General features: G+C 43.2%; 1 protein-coding gene across 1 annotated transcript in view; it reads left to right on the forward strand.

The window, feature by feature from the left end:
* Positions 1-8495: 8495 nt before the first annotated feature.
* GAB2 (GRB2 associated binding protein 2) overlaps positions 8496-18029 on the forward strand; it is a gene marked incomplete at both ends in the record, with an annotated part of 171576 nt that continues 162042 nt past the window's right edge. Inside the window, one exon of the mRNA XM_082844525.1 lies at positions 8496-8570. Coding sequence (XP_082700651.1) covers positions 8496-8570 — 75 coding nt within the window. The remainder of the gene's footprint in view (positions 8571-18029) is intronic.

An 18029-nucleotide genomic window follows, 5' to 3' on the forward strand; every position in this document is an offset into this window, starting at 1 on the left:
GTATTCCTATGCTGAACTTGTCATAGTAGGTTCTCAGAAAATCTTTATTGAGAACTGAATAACATGGACTTCCATGGTGGTGCAGTGGTTGGGAATCTGCCTGCCAATGCAGGGTTTGAGCCGTGGTCCGGAAGGATCCCACATGCTGCGGAGCAACTAGGCCCGTGCGGCACAACTGCTGAGCCTGCGCTCTGGAGCCCGCGAGCCACAACTGCTGAGGCCCATGCACCTGGAACCCGTGCTCCGCGACAGGAGAGGCCACCACAATGGGAGGCCCGCGCACCACAGCAAAGAGTGGCCCCTGCTCGCCACAACTGGAGGGGGCCCTCGTGCAGCAACGAAGACCCAATGCAGCCAAAAAAACGAACCAAAAAAAACATTATAAATCAACTATATTTCAATAAAAATTATTTAAAACTTAAAAAAAAACTGAGTAACAAGTACATAAATAATAATTCCCAAGTAATATATATAGGAATATAAACATTTTGTACTTGAATAGAAATACATGCCTAAGTGTTTTCTGAGTTTCAAATGATAGATACTGGGTATGTCCTGCAAGAAACAAGATTGGTGCTCATGTCTCTATTAAACACCTTTCAAGGTATCTAGTTAGTTATTGAACCCATCTTTCCTCTGAGAATTCCCCCACCCCTATCCTAGCCAGTAAAACCCCAGCAGACATATTGGGGACATGGGCTTCCCTTGCTGGTAGGACTGGGATGGATACCTGACCCCAAATGGACCAGTCTCATTTTCTCTTAGAAAATTGGGGTTGAGAACGCTAGACAGTCTGGACTAGTTGCTTGAACCAGGAATATGTAAACTTAGGAGCTTTAAGACAAACATGTACCTTAAGAGACAGAGAAAGTCTGCAGAAAGAAAGAACTGAAGGCAAAATGCTCAGAGATGAAAAACCATATGGCCTCTGAGAGAGACAGACACGCAGACTGGCTGCCTGGTTCTTGCTATATTTAGTCCTTGGTTGCTGCCCTTCCTGAGGCCACATTCAACTATTTCTTGGGTTCCATGGGATATGCCTCTTTTTAAAACAAACAAACAAAAAAAAAACAGTAAATTCCCTATTGGGGCTTAAGCAAATTTTAAATGGGTATCTGCTTTTACAACTAAAAGACATTAGTACACCGTCTGACTTACGGAAAGAATTCTCCTTACTCTTTAAGCCTCATTACCTTTTCGTCACACATACTATTGTAGAATATTTGTTGATCAAGAAATTATTTAGAAGAGGAATTCCTGATAAATAAGATGCAGGAGGGTAAGTGATGACTTCTTTGCTTTTCAAGTTTCTTGATACTCTAAGTCACAAAAACAAATGAATGGAGACTTATTTACAGAGGGGATTGGATACACATCAGACCTTTCTTTGAACTACAAAATTGGATTAAAGAGGTTTTGAAGAACCAACACATTTGGCAGCTTCCCAAGACATCTATCTTTGAAGATTCTGCTTTCCAGAACTGTTTAAGAATGGCTTTTGTCACGGGCCTTAGCTGTGTTTCAGACTAGCCAGAACTGAAAAGTGGGAAGAGACTAAATCAGAAAGTGTGTGTGCCTAGAGCAGCCCAAACCCTGCTGCTGGGCTGGCATAAACACTCATGGCCAGATCTCAAAGTAAGATAAAGACTTTGTTCTTCAGAAACAGTTCCAAATATGAAGTTATAATGATGTCTGCCAACATGTTTCTAACGACTCTAGGAAAAGAAAACAACAACAAGTAAGTTTCCAGCTCTTTTCTCAGTGGACACTGGACCTTGGAGAAGCTTGCATGTAATTTGACTGCAGCTACTTTCTGTTTTTAGTTAATTATGTTAAATGTGCCTCATAACTTCCAATTCCAGTGGGGCTGTCATTTAGAAGGGTGCTGGGGGGAAGCTGTTTTAATTCTGGCTTTTGTTTCAGCCACTAAATGTAATGCCACATGATTGTTGACCCAACAGTAATCCAGTTAAAAAACAGGCTACAGAGTTACTGCATCACCAAAATTAACCCTGATTACATCAAATTATGTTGAAACAGACCACAGCTGTTTGCCCTGTTGAAGCAACCGTTTGAGAGCCCATCCAGAAGATACATCTGGGTGTCAGGAAGACACATTCTGGGTTTTATTTTTGTTTCTCAACATAAATGGAGGAGGGAAACACTCTGTTCTGCCCAGAGTGCTTGGTAGAGCTGAAAACCTTGTGATTCTCCAGAATTAAAAATCTTCATTCCAGAAGAGAAAAAAACCTGAGAGGTCCTGTTTCAGTTTTCTATAGGAAGAATGTAAGAAGGAAATCCAAATCTGTTGAGTATCACTCTTGTCAGCAAAAAGAAGTGGAACTGACTAAAGAGAAGGACAGTGGGATTTTTTGTGGAGGGCTGTATGCAGTGGTATGCTGGGCTAGCTCATACCAGCCTGTGAGAATGGATTGTTAAGTTATGGAAAAAATTTGCAAGCTGATTGCTAAAGAATAATGTTAAAATTAAATTATAATTAAAAGTGGAAAATAACAGGTATTGGAGACGAAGTGGACAGATTGGAACCCTCAAACATTGCTGGTGGGAATGTAAGATGATGTAACCACTGTGGGAAATAGTTAAAGAGTTCTGTAAAAAGTTAAACACAGAGTCACAGTATGATTCAGCAATTCAACTCCTAGTTATATAGCCAAGAGTATGATAACATAGGTTCACACAAAAACTTGTGCATGAAGGTTCATAGCAAGATTATTCATAATAGTCAAAAAGTGGAAACAACTGAAATGTCTATCAACTGATGAATGGATAAATAAAATGTGGTACATGGATATAATGGAATATTATTCAGCCATGAAGAGGAATGAAAAAAAACTGATATACATCAGAACATGGATGAACCTTGAAAACATTATACAAAGTGAAAAGTCAGACCCAAAAGGCTATATAGTATATGATTCCGATTATATGAAATATCCAGAATTGGCAAATCCACAGAGACAGAAAGTAAATTAGTGGTTGCCAGGGGATGGGGTTGGGGGAATGAGGAGCGACCGCTAATGGACATAGAGTTTCTTTTGGGATGATGAAAATGTTTTGAATTAGCAGTGATACTTGCACAACTCGTGAATACACTAAAAACCACTGAGTTGTACACTTTAAAAGGGTGATGTTTATGGTATGTGAATGATACCTTAATTTAAAAATTAAGTCATATAAACTTACAATTAAGTAAGTTATATAAAAACAAAGGGAATAAACAAAACTCATCAGTTACTAATTATTTTAATACATTTTACTATTATCTTTGCTCTTGGCGTTACGTCTATTGTATCTTTTTGATGGAAATACTAAAAGTGTATTACTGTGCATCTCTTAACTCTGCATTCAGAGACATGAAGTTGATAGCTTGAAATTGTTTGCAGGGAAGAATTGTGGGGGTTTAGTATTTGCTCCACAAAAATTGTCACATACTACCAATCGAGATAACTACCACCACCAGAGAGCTGGGTTTTAAACTTTTACCAACACATCATTGGCTGTATAGGTCCAACACTCGTCTTGGATAACTGGTTAAAATTAGAGTTAGATGAGATAATCACCTGTGGCCTTTGGATCCCCAGCAAAACAAAGACTAGCAAACCTGCACAGTAACTATGCATGCATTTGGTGCAGAAGAAAGGGCATTTCTGGTCAGCTGTTGTATGAAACCCACTTTGAGTTTGGGAACGTGATTCCTCCAGCCTTGCTAGTGTTGGTACAAGGGGTTAAGTGATAGAGCCTGGTAGAATTATCAAAACGAAGCCAGATATCAGATAAACCGCAAATGATATTAATTCTTAGTCCCAGACAGGAGGGTATCTGGGGAACCTGTATGGTAGATTTGGAAACCAAGGGTTAACAAGCGAAACTTAATAGAATTACCTCCAGCTGTTCAGCCCTTCCCATCAGGCCAGTCCCTGCGGTTTAAACACTTCAGCTGCTTATAGGTACCTTCACAGATACTGTTATCTGGTGTGGATGATCAAAGAGTTCTAGATGCCCCAGGGGTCCATAGCTCCCACTTGTCATCCTTTAAGGGTTGGTTCCTTCATTCTCAAACATTTACTGAGCATCTGTAATGCTCAGATGCTGTAATGCTCAGAACCTCCAAGCCACCATGCTTGGAGGTTCTAGGGATACAAAAATGAGGAAGATGCAGTCGTGTCCTCAAGGAACTCACAGGTCCTTGACAAGGAAACAAATATTTGCAGTACAGTGTGATAACCCAGTTTATATAGATGCAGTGTGAATCTAAGAATGAACAACTGTGTTGGGGATTGGAGACAGGGAATTTTAGGGAAAGGGGTCTTGACATATGTTCAAGACGTAATTCAAGGTAGGAGTGCTCTCTGAAGGAAGTAAGGGGTGATCATGCAAAGTAGGGTTTGGAGTACTAAGGCACTTTCCCAGGGACCTTGACAGTCTTTGTTCTTCCAAGAATATGCTAATTGATTTTGCAGCATGATCTGTGGGTACACTGATATCACCACCTTGTCAGCAGAAATGTCCCAGGAGCCTAACTGCCCCGAAGCAATTAGCACAGGTTCTTATTCTTTACAAAGGAGAAACTGGGGAACGACTTAAACGTTTACTTTAAGAAAGCTTATTTCCAAAATGTCTCCCACTGGGTGTAATGTCAAGCAACTCTCAGTTAGCAGCCGCAGGCAGGGAGGAAACCCAGTTCAGTCTTCAACCACACCCCAAGCCCACTTCCAGATCTTAGTCCCAGCCAGATGCCAAAAGTTGATTTGAGTAGGTGGGAGTAATTTGATTGAAGGAACCAAGTGGGCTCAAAGCACCCAGGGGTTAAAGAGGCTCCCACCTCAACATGCCTGAGAGACAAGTGTCCTGCAAGTCACCAGCTGAGGGGGCCCAGCTGGTCGTACTGACCTTGGCAGGCAGCACTCAGCTCTGAAATCAACCTGTCAACTAAATTGAAAGGGAGAAAAGGCAGAAGGGCTAAGACACAAACATCCCTCCCCATCCCCAGTCCGATCCCTGACGTCAGGCTTAGCGTGGGCGGTATTAATCACCCGGCCTGGTGTGCAATTGAGGACAGCTCTCCTTCCAGCCCTTCCAACTCGCTTCTGGGAGCGTGCCACCAGCCATGCACCTGCCACTGGCCACAAACCCTCAACTCCCAGACAGGCACGGATGCAGGCTGTCGCTGACGACACTCAAAGCCACAGTGCACCCTTTAGAACTCAGGCTTTGGGGGGGAGGGGCGGGAGCAAAGCGTGGTGCCCATGCTTTCCTCCCAGGTGTGCATTTCTAATCTCTGCAACGCTCCTCCAGAGAAGCCCTCCTCATAAGATGGGTCATTTCCTGGGGATTTAATGAGAATATAGAATTAATGGCCCAAAGCGCTCCTTGCAGCCGGTCATTAATTCCCCCAGGAAATACCGGTGGTCTTTAATCAAAATTGCCTGAATTATAGACTAGTGATGCATGTCCAGGGGAGGGGGGCTGTCATCCCAACTGGTTCCGATAGATGGCGCCGATCTTCATGTAAATAAACCATTCAAATAATTCGTTTTCCATTTCTCTCCAGTGAAAACCAAGGAGCATTAAAAAACAAAACAAAAAACCAGCAGGGAGTGGAGAGGACTTAGTAAAGGCCCAGAAGCCCAAACAGGAACGTTCTATCCGAAGGCTGTTTCCAGGCCTGGCACATGCCTCAGGCTCAGAAGACTGAGCCACACCGGGGTGCAGCCCGGGACCTCAGCAGCAGTCCCTCCGCCGAAGAGCAGCCTGAGCTGGGTGCCGGCAACTGAGTAATAAAAAAGGTTGGGGGATGGGGGGTAGACCAGCAAGAAGAGCCCCTTCCTCTAAACTTTGGGGAAGGAAGGCTATGTTCAGAGAAGGTGTCTGAAGTTGATACTCTGTTGTATTTCAAGGCCCCTCTTGTCATTGGCCTCAAAACATCAAACATGTTTCCACATGAAATTGTACATAACAATATTGGCGGGTGTGGGGGGGGGGTGGGCGTCTTTTGCTAAACAAAATAAGACCCTCAAAAGTTTCTGGCCGAGGACATCCCTCGTGGCACAGTGGTTGGGAGTCCGCCTGCTACTGCAGGGGACACAGGTTCGAGCCCTGGTCTGGGAAGATCCCACATGCCGCGGAGCAACTAAGCTCGTGAGCCACAGCTACTGAGCCTGCTCTCTATAACCCGTGAGCCACAACTAGTGAAGCCCGCGCACCTAGAGCCTGTGCTCCACAATAAGAGAAGCCACCGCAATTAGAAGCCTGAGCACCACAACGAAGAGTAGCCCCTGCGCGCCGCAACTCCAGAAAGCCCGCATGCAGCAACGAAGACCCAACGCAGCCCAAAATAAATAAACTCTATTCATTAAAAGAAGTTTCTGGCCGAGTGCAGCCCAACTCCCAACTAACCGTTGCTGAACGGTCTCCCAGTCTGTCTTGAATCTTATAACTATTAAAAGATATGTAATAGAAGACTACTCTTCTAGGGAAAGATAGGGCCCGTGTACGCCTGACTTGTATCACAAACCTCAGCTGCAAACAAGCCGTGCAGATTTCTCAGACTCTGCAATCCCTGAGACTTGGCACCATGACTCAGAAGTGAATGAAGTCAGATGATTGCTTTATTTTGGTCCGGAGTCACCGCCTCCTGATTGATTCGGCAGGCTTTGAATATTTTGATATTTGTCTCACGGGTTTTAAGGTACTTAAAGCCAGAGATTAAAATGGCCATAATTCTGGTGGTAGCCCTTATATGAGGCTTAAGGATCCCTCAGTTGGAAGGCTAAGAGGCTCTGGTTCCAGCTATAGCCTGACTGTTCTGGTTTTAATTGCAATCCAGTAGCACACCGGATAGTGAAGAAAGTCGGTGAAATATTGGGTCCAGGGTTGCTGATCTCTAAACCCTGCCGGGGGCTTAGAAGATCTATGCATATAGTAAAGAATTAGCTTTTACAAACTGATTGAAGTGGTTGAGCTTTCCCCAACCCAGTGAAGATCTGTAAAATGAGAAGGATGTCCAACTGTTTGAAACAACTAGATTTGCTGCACAGAGATAGGGAAATGAACAAAACAGCCTTAAAGTTGTACGCGGAATGTAAGATGCTGGTTCTACTCATCTGCCCGCGGCGGTTCCCTATTGATATAATGGGTTACTATCCACTTCTCAAAGAAGCTGGGGAGAGGACCTCCCTTTTAATGCTGCTTGTAAAAGTACTTTGTGAGTTGAAAAGAGCCCTTACCAAAGGTTTCTGGCGTTTTTTTCCCCTTCTATCTACCATGCCCACCACACTGCTCAATTTGTCAGGTGTGTGCTTCCGCATGATTTATCTCAGTTAAGTCTCACCACAACACAGTAAGAGAGGCATCTGTATCATGTGAGCCCGAGAGAGTTCTCATAACCTGTCAGTAAGTTGGAGCTCTGAGGAATTTTGACCCCAATTTCTTGCTCTACACCACCTTGCCTTCCAATTAACTATGAAATAGTACATTGACTCATTTTTGTTTCCTTGATTCTGCAAATCGTTAAGAATTTTCTTCTACTGAATTGTTTTTCCCAGAGGCAGTGTGGGAGCCAGCTGGACTTTATTTTCTGGTAATAAGAGGACCTTAAATTGCTTTAATGCAGCCATTAAAGCAATTCTCCCACTTTAAATAGCAGATGAGCAGGACCTCCCCCAACCCCGATCCACCGCCCAGAATTAGAAACTTGACTGCATTGCAAAGGCTTTGGGACCTTAGGCTATCTGTAAAATGGGAATAATACTGCCCACCCAATTTGGAGATTTGTGACGACAATCATGTAAGCAAGGAATGTAAAAGCGCCCAGCCTGTAGTAGCCTGTTTTCTTCTTTCCGTCTCCCACCAAGGGAGCGGGAGAGTTGCAACTCTTGCTGGGAAGCGGATCACTAATTTCAGCCAGAACCTGACCCACAGAAACCTGAAACTCAGGGAATGGATAGGAAACGGGATCAGCCCTCGGGTCCCTTCCTGACGACCCCTGTGAAAAATCGATTCACGCTCGAGGCCGCGCAGTCCCTTTCCATCACCCCACCCCCACCAGGGGCGCGGCCGCCTGCCCCGCTAACTGCTTGAGGCTTCGGGAAAAAGCCAGACCCTGGGGGCGCGGCCGGCCGCAGGCGTCCTTGTAAACCTCGGTCCTCTGGGGTCCAAAGGCGCAAGGCGCTGTTTGCGTCTTTGAAGGCGGCCCGCCCGGGGGCGCGGCGGGCTGTGGGCGTGGCGAGCGCGCGCCGCCCTTCCTGCCGGGGCGCCCCCACCGCGGCCGGACTGGGAGAGCGCGCGGGTGCGCGCGGGGAGAGCGGGCGCGCGCGAGGCAGCCGGGCCGCGCCGCCTAGTCCTCGCCCCGCGGCCGCCGGCCGCCCCGGCCCCTCCCTCCCGCGCGAGCTGCGCACCGCCAGCCGGCTGACCCAGCGTCCCGCGCCCGCGCCCTTGTCCGCCGACCCCGCGGCGGGCTCCAGGCTGCCGACAGCATGAGCGGCGGCGGCGACGTAGTGTGCACCGGCTGGCTGAGGAAATCGCCCCCCGAGAAGAAGTTGAGACGCTATGTGAGTGCGGGAGGGAGCGGGTGCGGCCGCCGAGGGCGCGAGCGGGGGCTGAGGGGCTGGGGGCTCCGGGAGGGACGGCGCCGACGGGGAGGGCGGGCCCTGGGGAGTGGGGGGGTGCGAGGAGCTGCCGGCGGGTCCCGCGGCTCGGGGCTCTGTGAGCCTCCTGCACACCTGTCACAGGTGCGCTGCGAGGGGCGGGGCGGGCTGGCGACCAGGTTGGGGCTGCGGCTTGTTCTCCGCGGGGCGGGCGCGCCGGCGGCGCCTCTCTAGCCAGCCCCCCTGTAAAACTAAATCCAGTATTGAAGTTTGTATTAGATTGTTTTTGGAGACCGAAAGAGTTGATTCCCGGGGCTGGGGGACCATACTAACGCCGAGCGGCTCCAGCCTGCGGGGCTGGGGGTAAAGGGGGGCGTAGGCTGTGGGGCCGCGCAGCCCGCCCCCCACAAAGGGCGAGGCGCCTCACACCCTTTCCCCCTTCCCTTTCTCTGACCGCCCCTCCCGGTGGCCGCCTGCTTCCTTCCAGTCCACAGCCTCTGCATCATGGGCAGCGTCAGCAGCATGTGCAGTCCTTGTATTAAGTGACTCATTTGTTTGTCCCCCTTCTTTCCCTTTATTCCGTGTGCCTCTCACATGCATCCCCCCACCCCACCCCCGATGGTGACACTGCAGTTTGGTCTTCTACAACTGGTCCGTGTTTTGTGTTGTGCAGTCCTTGGGGTCTGGGGTCGGGAGAGATCAAGGTTCTCAGTTGTCAGGTGGTGCTAACCGACAGTGTTTACTGAAATTGCTGGGACAGCCTCTCCTTTCTAAGTGAGAAGCTGGCAACATCCTGGGGAAGGTCGTACAGCCTGGTGTGAGCGGTGAAGAGGTCTGGCTTCCCCCCCGACACACACACACCAGAAGATGCCTTGCTTGGTGGGGTCAAAGTACAAGATGGTGCCAGTTTCTGAGAATTGGCTGAAATCAGTCCTGGGCTATTCGACTGAGTTTGGAAATGGAATTAAGATCGCTAAAAGATGTCCCGGTCTCCCATCCTCTTCTCTTCCCTTCCTATGAAATGCTCTTGTTAAACTGACTCTCGGTGCTGGACTCTCTGGGATCATTCCCACAGCATGGAAGTGAGCTGTTGCCTTCCAGCTGCAGTGCATCAAGGGAGCTCTGAATAGACCCTGCCCTCTGTCAGCTGCACCAGTGGCTGTCCATGGGGGGAGAGGCAAAAGCTTACCAGTTTCCTGTCTTGGCTCCCCAGATCAGAACCAAGGGACTTCTGGCCTCTGGATTGAGGAAGTGACATTCTGTTTTTCAAAGGAAGTGTGGTTGGGAGTGCAAGTGAGTGTGTATGTAAATGAAGTCAGGCTCTTATTTAGATCATTTGCTGGGGGGTGGGGGGAACCTCAGGATTTAGCACATGACTTTTTAAAGTGGACATAGATTTTAAATATAGTAGGGATGATACAATGAAGTGTTCATCTCAGTTTTAAAGCTCATTTTCAGAGACGTCCATGTAGCCAAAGAACTATAATTGTTAAGAAAGATTTTCTCCTCTTGAGGGCCATATCAGTTCATTAGGAAAGGTGAATTTTTATATTAGGTTAATATAAAACTATTAATGTTACTAATGCTATTAATGTTTTTACAACTATAAAGCAAAAACAAAAATCTTTGGCCCCAAAGAGCTTCTGAAGACTATCGATAAAAGTGTAATACCATTCCCTACCACCTACTGGAATAAAGTATCCAGTAAAAATGTGACTCTTAATTGTCAAGTTAGAATACTACCCTAAACAACCTTGAAACTTTGTTTTGAAACAGTTTGCAAACAAGTTGACACTGTATCTACATTGACAGATGACTACTTCAACTCTATCACCCTCTTTATGATCCATTTCTTGGGTATTTTTGTTCCCAAGCAACTTTAGCTCAAAATAACCGGGTTCAGAGGCTGTGGGGTCAACCACCTTTTTCTCTCATTTGAAGTACTTGACACCCTATAGTCATAAGATGACCTCAGCCTTTTCCCATCTCCCTCGCAGCTCCAGCCCATAAGACCAAACTAGTAACAGCTTTTCTTAGACTAGGGTGTGATGTGTTCCATTGGTATGAATGGAAGTCTCCCCTACTGTGGAAGTTCACTTCCCTTAGTTGAAACTGAGCTGGTTCGTGTAACCCTAAACTCTTGGGGAACAGTCTTCCCATACATCTTCTTTTCTTTGAGGGTTTTGAGAATTTCTCTTTTAAGTTAGAACCTCTGTCAGCTCCCTCTGTTTGTTAGAGGCCCAAGTTCACTAGAACCAAACTAGGAAATTTCCTAGCCCCATTGTTAAACACATACCCCCAAACTGCTGCTTATTCTGGTATATATAATAGCCATGTGGTATTATAGATTGATAAATCTTCATTATAAGAATGTATCAAGAATCTGAAACAAGGGGAAAAGAAGTTTATGAAATCTATTGCAACTATTTAAAAAAAATTTAAAAACCTACTTCTTTTTTATCAATAATTTGGGGAGGAGGTAGGTGTAGGAGTAAAAAGAAAGAAAGAAAGAAGCTATGGCAAATGTTACCAGGATTAGCTTTGGAGATTTCTTCATCGATGTCTTTTCCAATTTATTAATTATAAGAAAGTGTAAAAGGTCTATTCAGGATTTGCTGTGTGCCCTGGAGGAATTACAAAAAAATGACCTCTGGAAAATGGTGAGTGTTGCCTCTGGGGCATCACTGTATGATTGCAGTGGGAGGCTGGCAGAAGGAACAGCCCTCCCATCATGCTGCAATGTGCATGTATATATGTGTGCATGCGCGCATGAAATAAAGCTGAAATATAAAGCTGAAATACATGTATACATGTATATAAAGCTGAAATCAGATCTTCTTGAGGAAAAAAATACTTTATGACACACACTGCCCTGTAATTTTCTATTATTTTCACTGAGTTAAAAAATTTAGGGGAAAAGCTTGGCAGCAGCACTGCCCCCTAGTGGCTAATTTGGAGAAAGTTGTGTGTTGATTCTAAAGAACAATGGAATTAAGGAAACTTTATTTGTTAAATAAGCTCATTTATTAAATATATGTGTCCCAGGCACTGGATTAGATTCTGGGAGTAAAGGTTAATCCATCCCTTCAGTCTTAGCGGATGACATTGCCGCCTTCTTCACAAAGAAGATTGAAGCTATTAGGGAGTAGCTGTCAGCACATATTGTGACCAAATTTCCATATTTACCTGTATCCGCATGGTTCCTTATCTTTTTCTGACTTCTCAGAGTAGAAGTACTATTTCTAACTGATTATCATTTTAATAGCCATCTGTTGAGCATTTACCTGTACCAAGCACTATGCTTAGACCATCCATCTCTTAATTTAATCATTTCAGCCCTAAGAGAAAGGAAGCGACTTGCCCAACATCACCTAGCTTTGTCCCAAAGCCTGAGCTTTTTTTAAAATTTAACTTTATTTTCGGGTAATTGTAGAAGCTATGTAGTTGTAAAAATAGTGAAGAGATAACCCCTGTACCCTTTACCCAGTTTCTCCTAATAGTAACTTCTTGCAAAATTATAGTACAATGTGCTAATCAATATATTGACAGTGATACAGTCAAGATATAGGACATTTCCATCAGCGCATGATCCCTTATGTTGCCCTTTTATGGTCACATCCTCTACCATCCCACACCCACCACATCCTTAACCTGTGATAATCACTAATCTCTTCTCCATTTTAATATATTATTATTATTTCAAGAGTGTTATATAAATCGATTCATACAATACATAAATTCTTGGGATTGGCTTTCGTCATCCAGCATATTTCTCTGGAGATTCATCCAAGTTCTTGTAGTATCACATGTTCATTCTTTATTATTGCTGAGCAATGTTCCACAGTATGGATGTACTACAGTTCATTTGTTTAACTGTTTACCCATTGGTTTCAATTTACATTTCCCTATGGCCAATGACGTTGAATATCTTTTCATATGATATTTGCCATCTGTATATTCTCTTTGGTCAAATGTCTCTCTTCAAGTCTTTAGTCCCTTTTCTATTTGGATTGTTTGCTTTTTTTACTGTTGAGTTTTGAGGGTTTTCTGTATGCTCAAGATACCAGTCCTCATCAAATATGTAGTTTGCAAATATTTTCTCCCAGTCTGAAGCTTGTCTTTTCATCCACTTAACAAGGTCTTTCCAGAGCAAAAGGTTTTGATTTGGATAAAGTCCATTTTACCAATTTTACATTTTATGGGTTGTATTATTTTGGTCAAATGTAAGAACTCTTTGCCTAGCCCAGTTGCAGAGATTTTCTCCGTGTTTTTCCTCCCAAATATTTTATGGTTTTATATTTTTCATTTAAGTCCATGATCTGTTTTAAGTTAATTTTTGTATAAGATGTGAAACTTAGATTGAGATTTTATTGTATTCATTGGTAGTAGTAGTAGTAGTACTTGGCAACAGATGCCTGATTGCTCCAACACCGTTTGTTGACCAGGCTGTGCTGCCTTCACTGAATTGCTTTTGCACCTTTGTCATAAAGCAGTTGGGCAATTTGTGTGGGCCTATTTCTGGGTTCTCTGTACCGATCCATCATCCCATGTGTCTATCCCTCTGCAATACCACATACTCTTGATAACTCTAGCTTTTTGATGAATCGTCAAATGTGGTAGACTGATTCCTCTGCTTTATTCTTGATCAGATTATTCTTAAATTTTTCTGAAAGGTAAATTTGAAAAGTCAGCACATCATTAGAAAATTTGAGCAATATTAAAGTATAAAAAAAATTACCTGTAATCCCATTATCCTTGAATTTTTCTTTAAACTTGTCTTCTCAACAGAGAATGTGAAGGTAACAAATAAAATTTAGTTCAGTAATTTATCAAGCAGCCATTATGTGCCAAGCACGCAAATTCTGGGACTACAAAGAAGAAAAAGAAAGGGTTCTTTGAGAGGTGGCCCTAACTAGAAGTAAGCCACGAGAAGAAAGCTTTCCAGCCAGAGAGACCACTGACAGCGGAGGCCAGGTGGCAAGGGCCCGAAGAGTGTGTGCAGGACACTAAAAACAGTTTGGTGTTGCTGGACCGTCAGCAGGATGATGGAAGTAGTGGGCTATGAGACTGGAGAGGTAGGCAAGAGAGAACATACAGGCTGGTAAAAAGAGCGGACAAGTTAAAATGGTCAACAGTGCATGAAAAGGTGCACAGCATCAGCAGTCATTAGGGAAATGCAAATCAAAACCATAATGAGTTATCACTTCACACCTGTTAGAATGGCTGTCCTCAAAAAGACAAGAGATAACAAGTGTTGGCAAGGATATAGAGAAAAGGGAACCCTTGTTGGACTGTTGGTGGTAATGCAAATTGTTGCAGCCCCTATGGAAAACAGTGTGGAGGGTCCTCAAAAAACTAAAAATAGAACTGTCACATGATCCAACAATTCCACTTCTGAGTATATATCCAAAGGAAGTGAAAATAGGGTATTGAAGAAATATCTACACCACAGTGTTCGTTGCAGCAACATTCACACTAGCCAAGATATGGAAACAACCCAAGTGTCTGTGAATGGATGAATGGATAAAGAAGATGTGAAAGAAAAAATATATATATACACACACATATACATACGTACATACACACACAATGCAATAATATTCAGCCATGAGAGAGAAGGAAATTCTGCCATTTGCAGCAACCTGAATGGACCCTGAGGGCATTATGCTGAGTGAGATAAGTCAGAGAAAGACAAATATTGCATGATATCACTTACATAAGTGGGGAATCTAAAAAAAGCCAAACTTAAAGAAATAGTAGAATAGTGGCTACCAGAGGCTAGGGGGTGGGAAAATTGAAGAGATGTTAATCAAAGGGTACAAACTTCCAATTAGAAGATGAATAACTTCTAGAGATCTAATGCATAGCATTGTAATTTTAGTTACTGTATTGTACGCTTGAAAATTGCTAAAAGAGTAGATCTTAAATGTTCTCACCACAAAAGAGAATTACGTGTTGTGAATGGGGGTATTAGCTAAAGCTACAGTGATAACGATACGAATGTATCGACCTGTTGTGTACCTTAAACTTACACAGTGTTATATGTCAATTATTTCTCAATAAAGCTGGGGGGAAAAAAGAACAGGCGAGAAGGAGGTCTTCAGAAACTAGAGTGAATTGAAGATTTGTTTCTAGACCATCTGAGCAGCCAGGGCTTTATATCAACATATTTGAGTATTTAAACAAATGCTCTTTCTGTTCCCAATTCCTGGGACAGATAGCCATATGGAAATTCCTTTTAGCAGATTTCTGCTCTGTGGTCCTAATCACTGGATTGATTCTTCGATTGTGTTCACAACATCAAAGAGACTGCTCTGTTCCAGGGCCAGTCTCCTGAGCGTCTTGTCACTAGCATTGGGTCAGAATTTCTCATTTGGAAGCAACCCTTATGTCTACCAGCAGATGAATGGATAAATAAAATATGGATGTACATGCAATGGAATATTGTTCATCCTTAAAAAAGAAGGAAATTTTTATACATGGGCTTACTACAAAATGGATGAACCTCCGTGACATTATGCTAAGTAAAGTAAGCCAATCACAGAAAGAAAAATATTGTGTGATTCCACTTCAGTGAAGTACCTAGAGGAGTCAAATTCATAGAGACTTGCCAGGAACTGGGAGGAGGGAAGAATAGGGAGCTGTTGTTTAATGGGTACAGAGTTTCGGTTTTGCAAGACGAAAAGTTCTTGAGATGGATGTTGGTGATGGTAGCACAGCAATGTGAATATTTAATGCCACTGAACTCTACACTTTAAAATGGTTAAGATGGTAGATTTTATGTTATATGTATTTTTCCACATGTTAAAAAGAAGCAGTGCCTCATTTGTTAGTACTTGGCCCTGCAGATACTTTAGTGCCAGAGAAAAGACAGGATGGAATCGCTGCAGCCGTGAATGATAATGGAATGTACAGCTGCCCCTCCCCCAGCTTTATGCGTGCTTCTTTTTATTTATCTACCAGTTGTCAAAACAGTGCGTGGACTCCTTAGTAGCTTTCAAAGTGATCAGTTAAGGTATTTGGGGGGAGCATCATGAGCTCACACATTTATACGCATTTACGTGTTCGAACCTGTTCTGGCTGTTGTCCTTACTGATGCTCAGACTGTACTCTTTAGCCAGTGGGAGGCTATTCAAGTTGGCCTCCGAGTCCTTTTGACATAACCTTACTAGTAGGTTTGTTATCATCTGATACGACAAGATGTTCCAGGTCTATCTTGTACGTTTCTGATCCATGCTTTGAATTAACCATTTCCTCCAAGAGTTCTTTTCTTTTCTTAAAAATGGTATCTAGAAACCACATGGGCTTTAAGGGGTGCTCATTGCTTTTGGGTTGGTCACACACACTCAGTTTCAAATATTATCAGGATTTCATCACAGTGGCTTCATCTATCCCTTTTACTGTTTGTTTGCTCAAATATCTTAAAGCAAATTCTAGACAGGTACATAAGTCTTACAAGCATGTGTGTGAAAACAAAGAAAGAAAAACAAAAATGCAAAAAAAAAGACAAGAAAGAAAAAAAAAAAGTCTGTGAAAATACCGTACCTTTTGTTCACATTTCCCCTGGTTAGACATTTATGTTACTGCTAATTATTCACATTTCTGTTTTAAAGGTGCAACATCTTCTGAGAGTTTCACCCCAGCTGATAAGCCCACAGGATTTAGATATCATTAACTATCACCGCAGTACACTTGGAAGGTTTTCTTGGATAGGCAATCATATCTTTCCTTAGCCTGCCTTGGAAAAACGTACCAGTTGCAGGTTTGCTGGCTTGCAAGAGCAAGGGAAAGGGCGAAGGTTTATCAGTAGAGAGGTTAACATTCTTGTGAGGACTACAGGAATGAATCTGTTGTTTTGATCTTTTGATATAATTTTCTAGAGGCAAAAATGGGTGTAGTCTAGATAGGCGTACAGTTTTTTGCATACCAACAGAGGCTACAATATGTTGAGTTTAATTCCCATTAGAAGTCTAAAGATACTATCATTGATGAATAGTGAGTCTACGGAGTACATGATATTCCCCTCTGAGTTTACAATCTTGTTGGGGAAGCAGCTTGAATTATAATGACAGACAATATAAATGGCAAAGACCAGTGCTGTAGGAGCCCAGGAGAGATTGGTCTAGTGTGGTCGGTGATCCCAGTGTCACAAGACCTATGTTTAGATTTTACTTGCTGGGGAATCTGCCATTTTACCTTTCTGCACCCATTTTCTCCTGCGTTCTTAGCACTTAGTTCACGTGTCACCTTGTGGCAGCCTTTCCTGCCCTATCTTCCCCATCAAAATGAGTTATGAAACCCCTTCTCCATGCTCCTGTCATTATGCCTTAGTACCACTGACTAACTTGATTTATGCTGTGCTTCCCCCAGAATGGTAGCTTCTGGACTGCACCATGTCCTTTGTTCATCCTTGTAGCCCTGGTTCCTAAAACCTAGTTATTGGTTGACTAGGACTTTATATGCTTTTAAGTCTGAACAGATATTTCTTTAAGATTGGTTACATTTCTTTGGAGAAGAATAGAGCTTGAGCTGGAATTGGATTGAAAGTGTGATTTTTTTTTTTCTTATAGCAGCAGGTTTTAGAAACTTTGATGGGATAGGCTATTAAAGTTGAATTATTTGGTAATATGTAAATTTCACTCTTATAAAAAGTTATTGTAAATCAGAATATTATCAAAAAGCAAATAGCACCATTAATAAAAAGCACCTGTAATACTCCTACTACAGCATATACATTGTTCACATTTTAGTGTATTTCCTAGTCTCTTCTTTTCTGTGTCTACAGTGTGCTTTGTATACTTTATAAAATCAGAGAGACTATACCACCTTTTGTATGCTTTAAGTTATATAGTATTGAAAATATTTCCCTGTGTCACAGTCTTCTAAGACGTGGCTTTTAATGGTTGCTTAAGCATAATGTGACATAACACAGAGCTTCTCAAGTATGTGTAATATAAGGACACTTTAAACAAACATTTTTACATGTTCTTGATGTTGAATTAAATTATCTTTATTATTATGTTTCCCAAGTGTCTATAAACAAAAACTATGAGGTATAAATGTATACTTATAGCCCTTCTACAATTATAAAACCGAAGCAAATTTTCAACTTAACTTCAGAGCCAATATAATTCACATTAATAACACTGGATATTTTGCTGAAACTAAATTGCTGCTTAAAATGTAGATATGGCCCTTATTCTTTTTTTTTTTTTTTGGCCGCATTGGGTCCTTGTGGGCTTTCTCTAGTTGCGGTGAGCAGGCTTCTCATTGCGGTGGCTTCTCTTGTTGCAGAGCACGGACTCTGGGTACGTGGGCTTCAGTAGTTGTGGGACACAGGCTCAGTAGTTGTGGCTCGTGGGCTCTAGAGCGCAGGCTCAATAGTTGTGGCACACGGGCTTAGTTGCTCCATGGCATGTGGGA

Source organism: Leucopleurus acutus, assembly GCF_964270905.1.
Source record: "Leucopleurus acutus genome assembly, chromosome: 8".
NCBI lineage: Eukaryota > Metazoa > Chordata > Mammalia > Artiodactyla > Delphinidae > Leucopleurus > Leucopleurus acutus.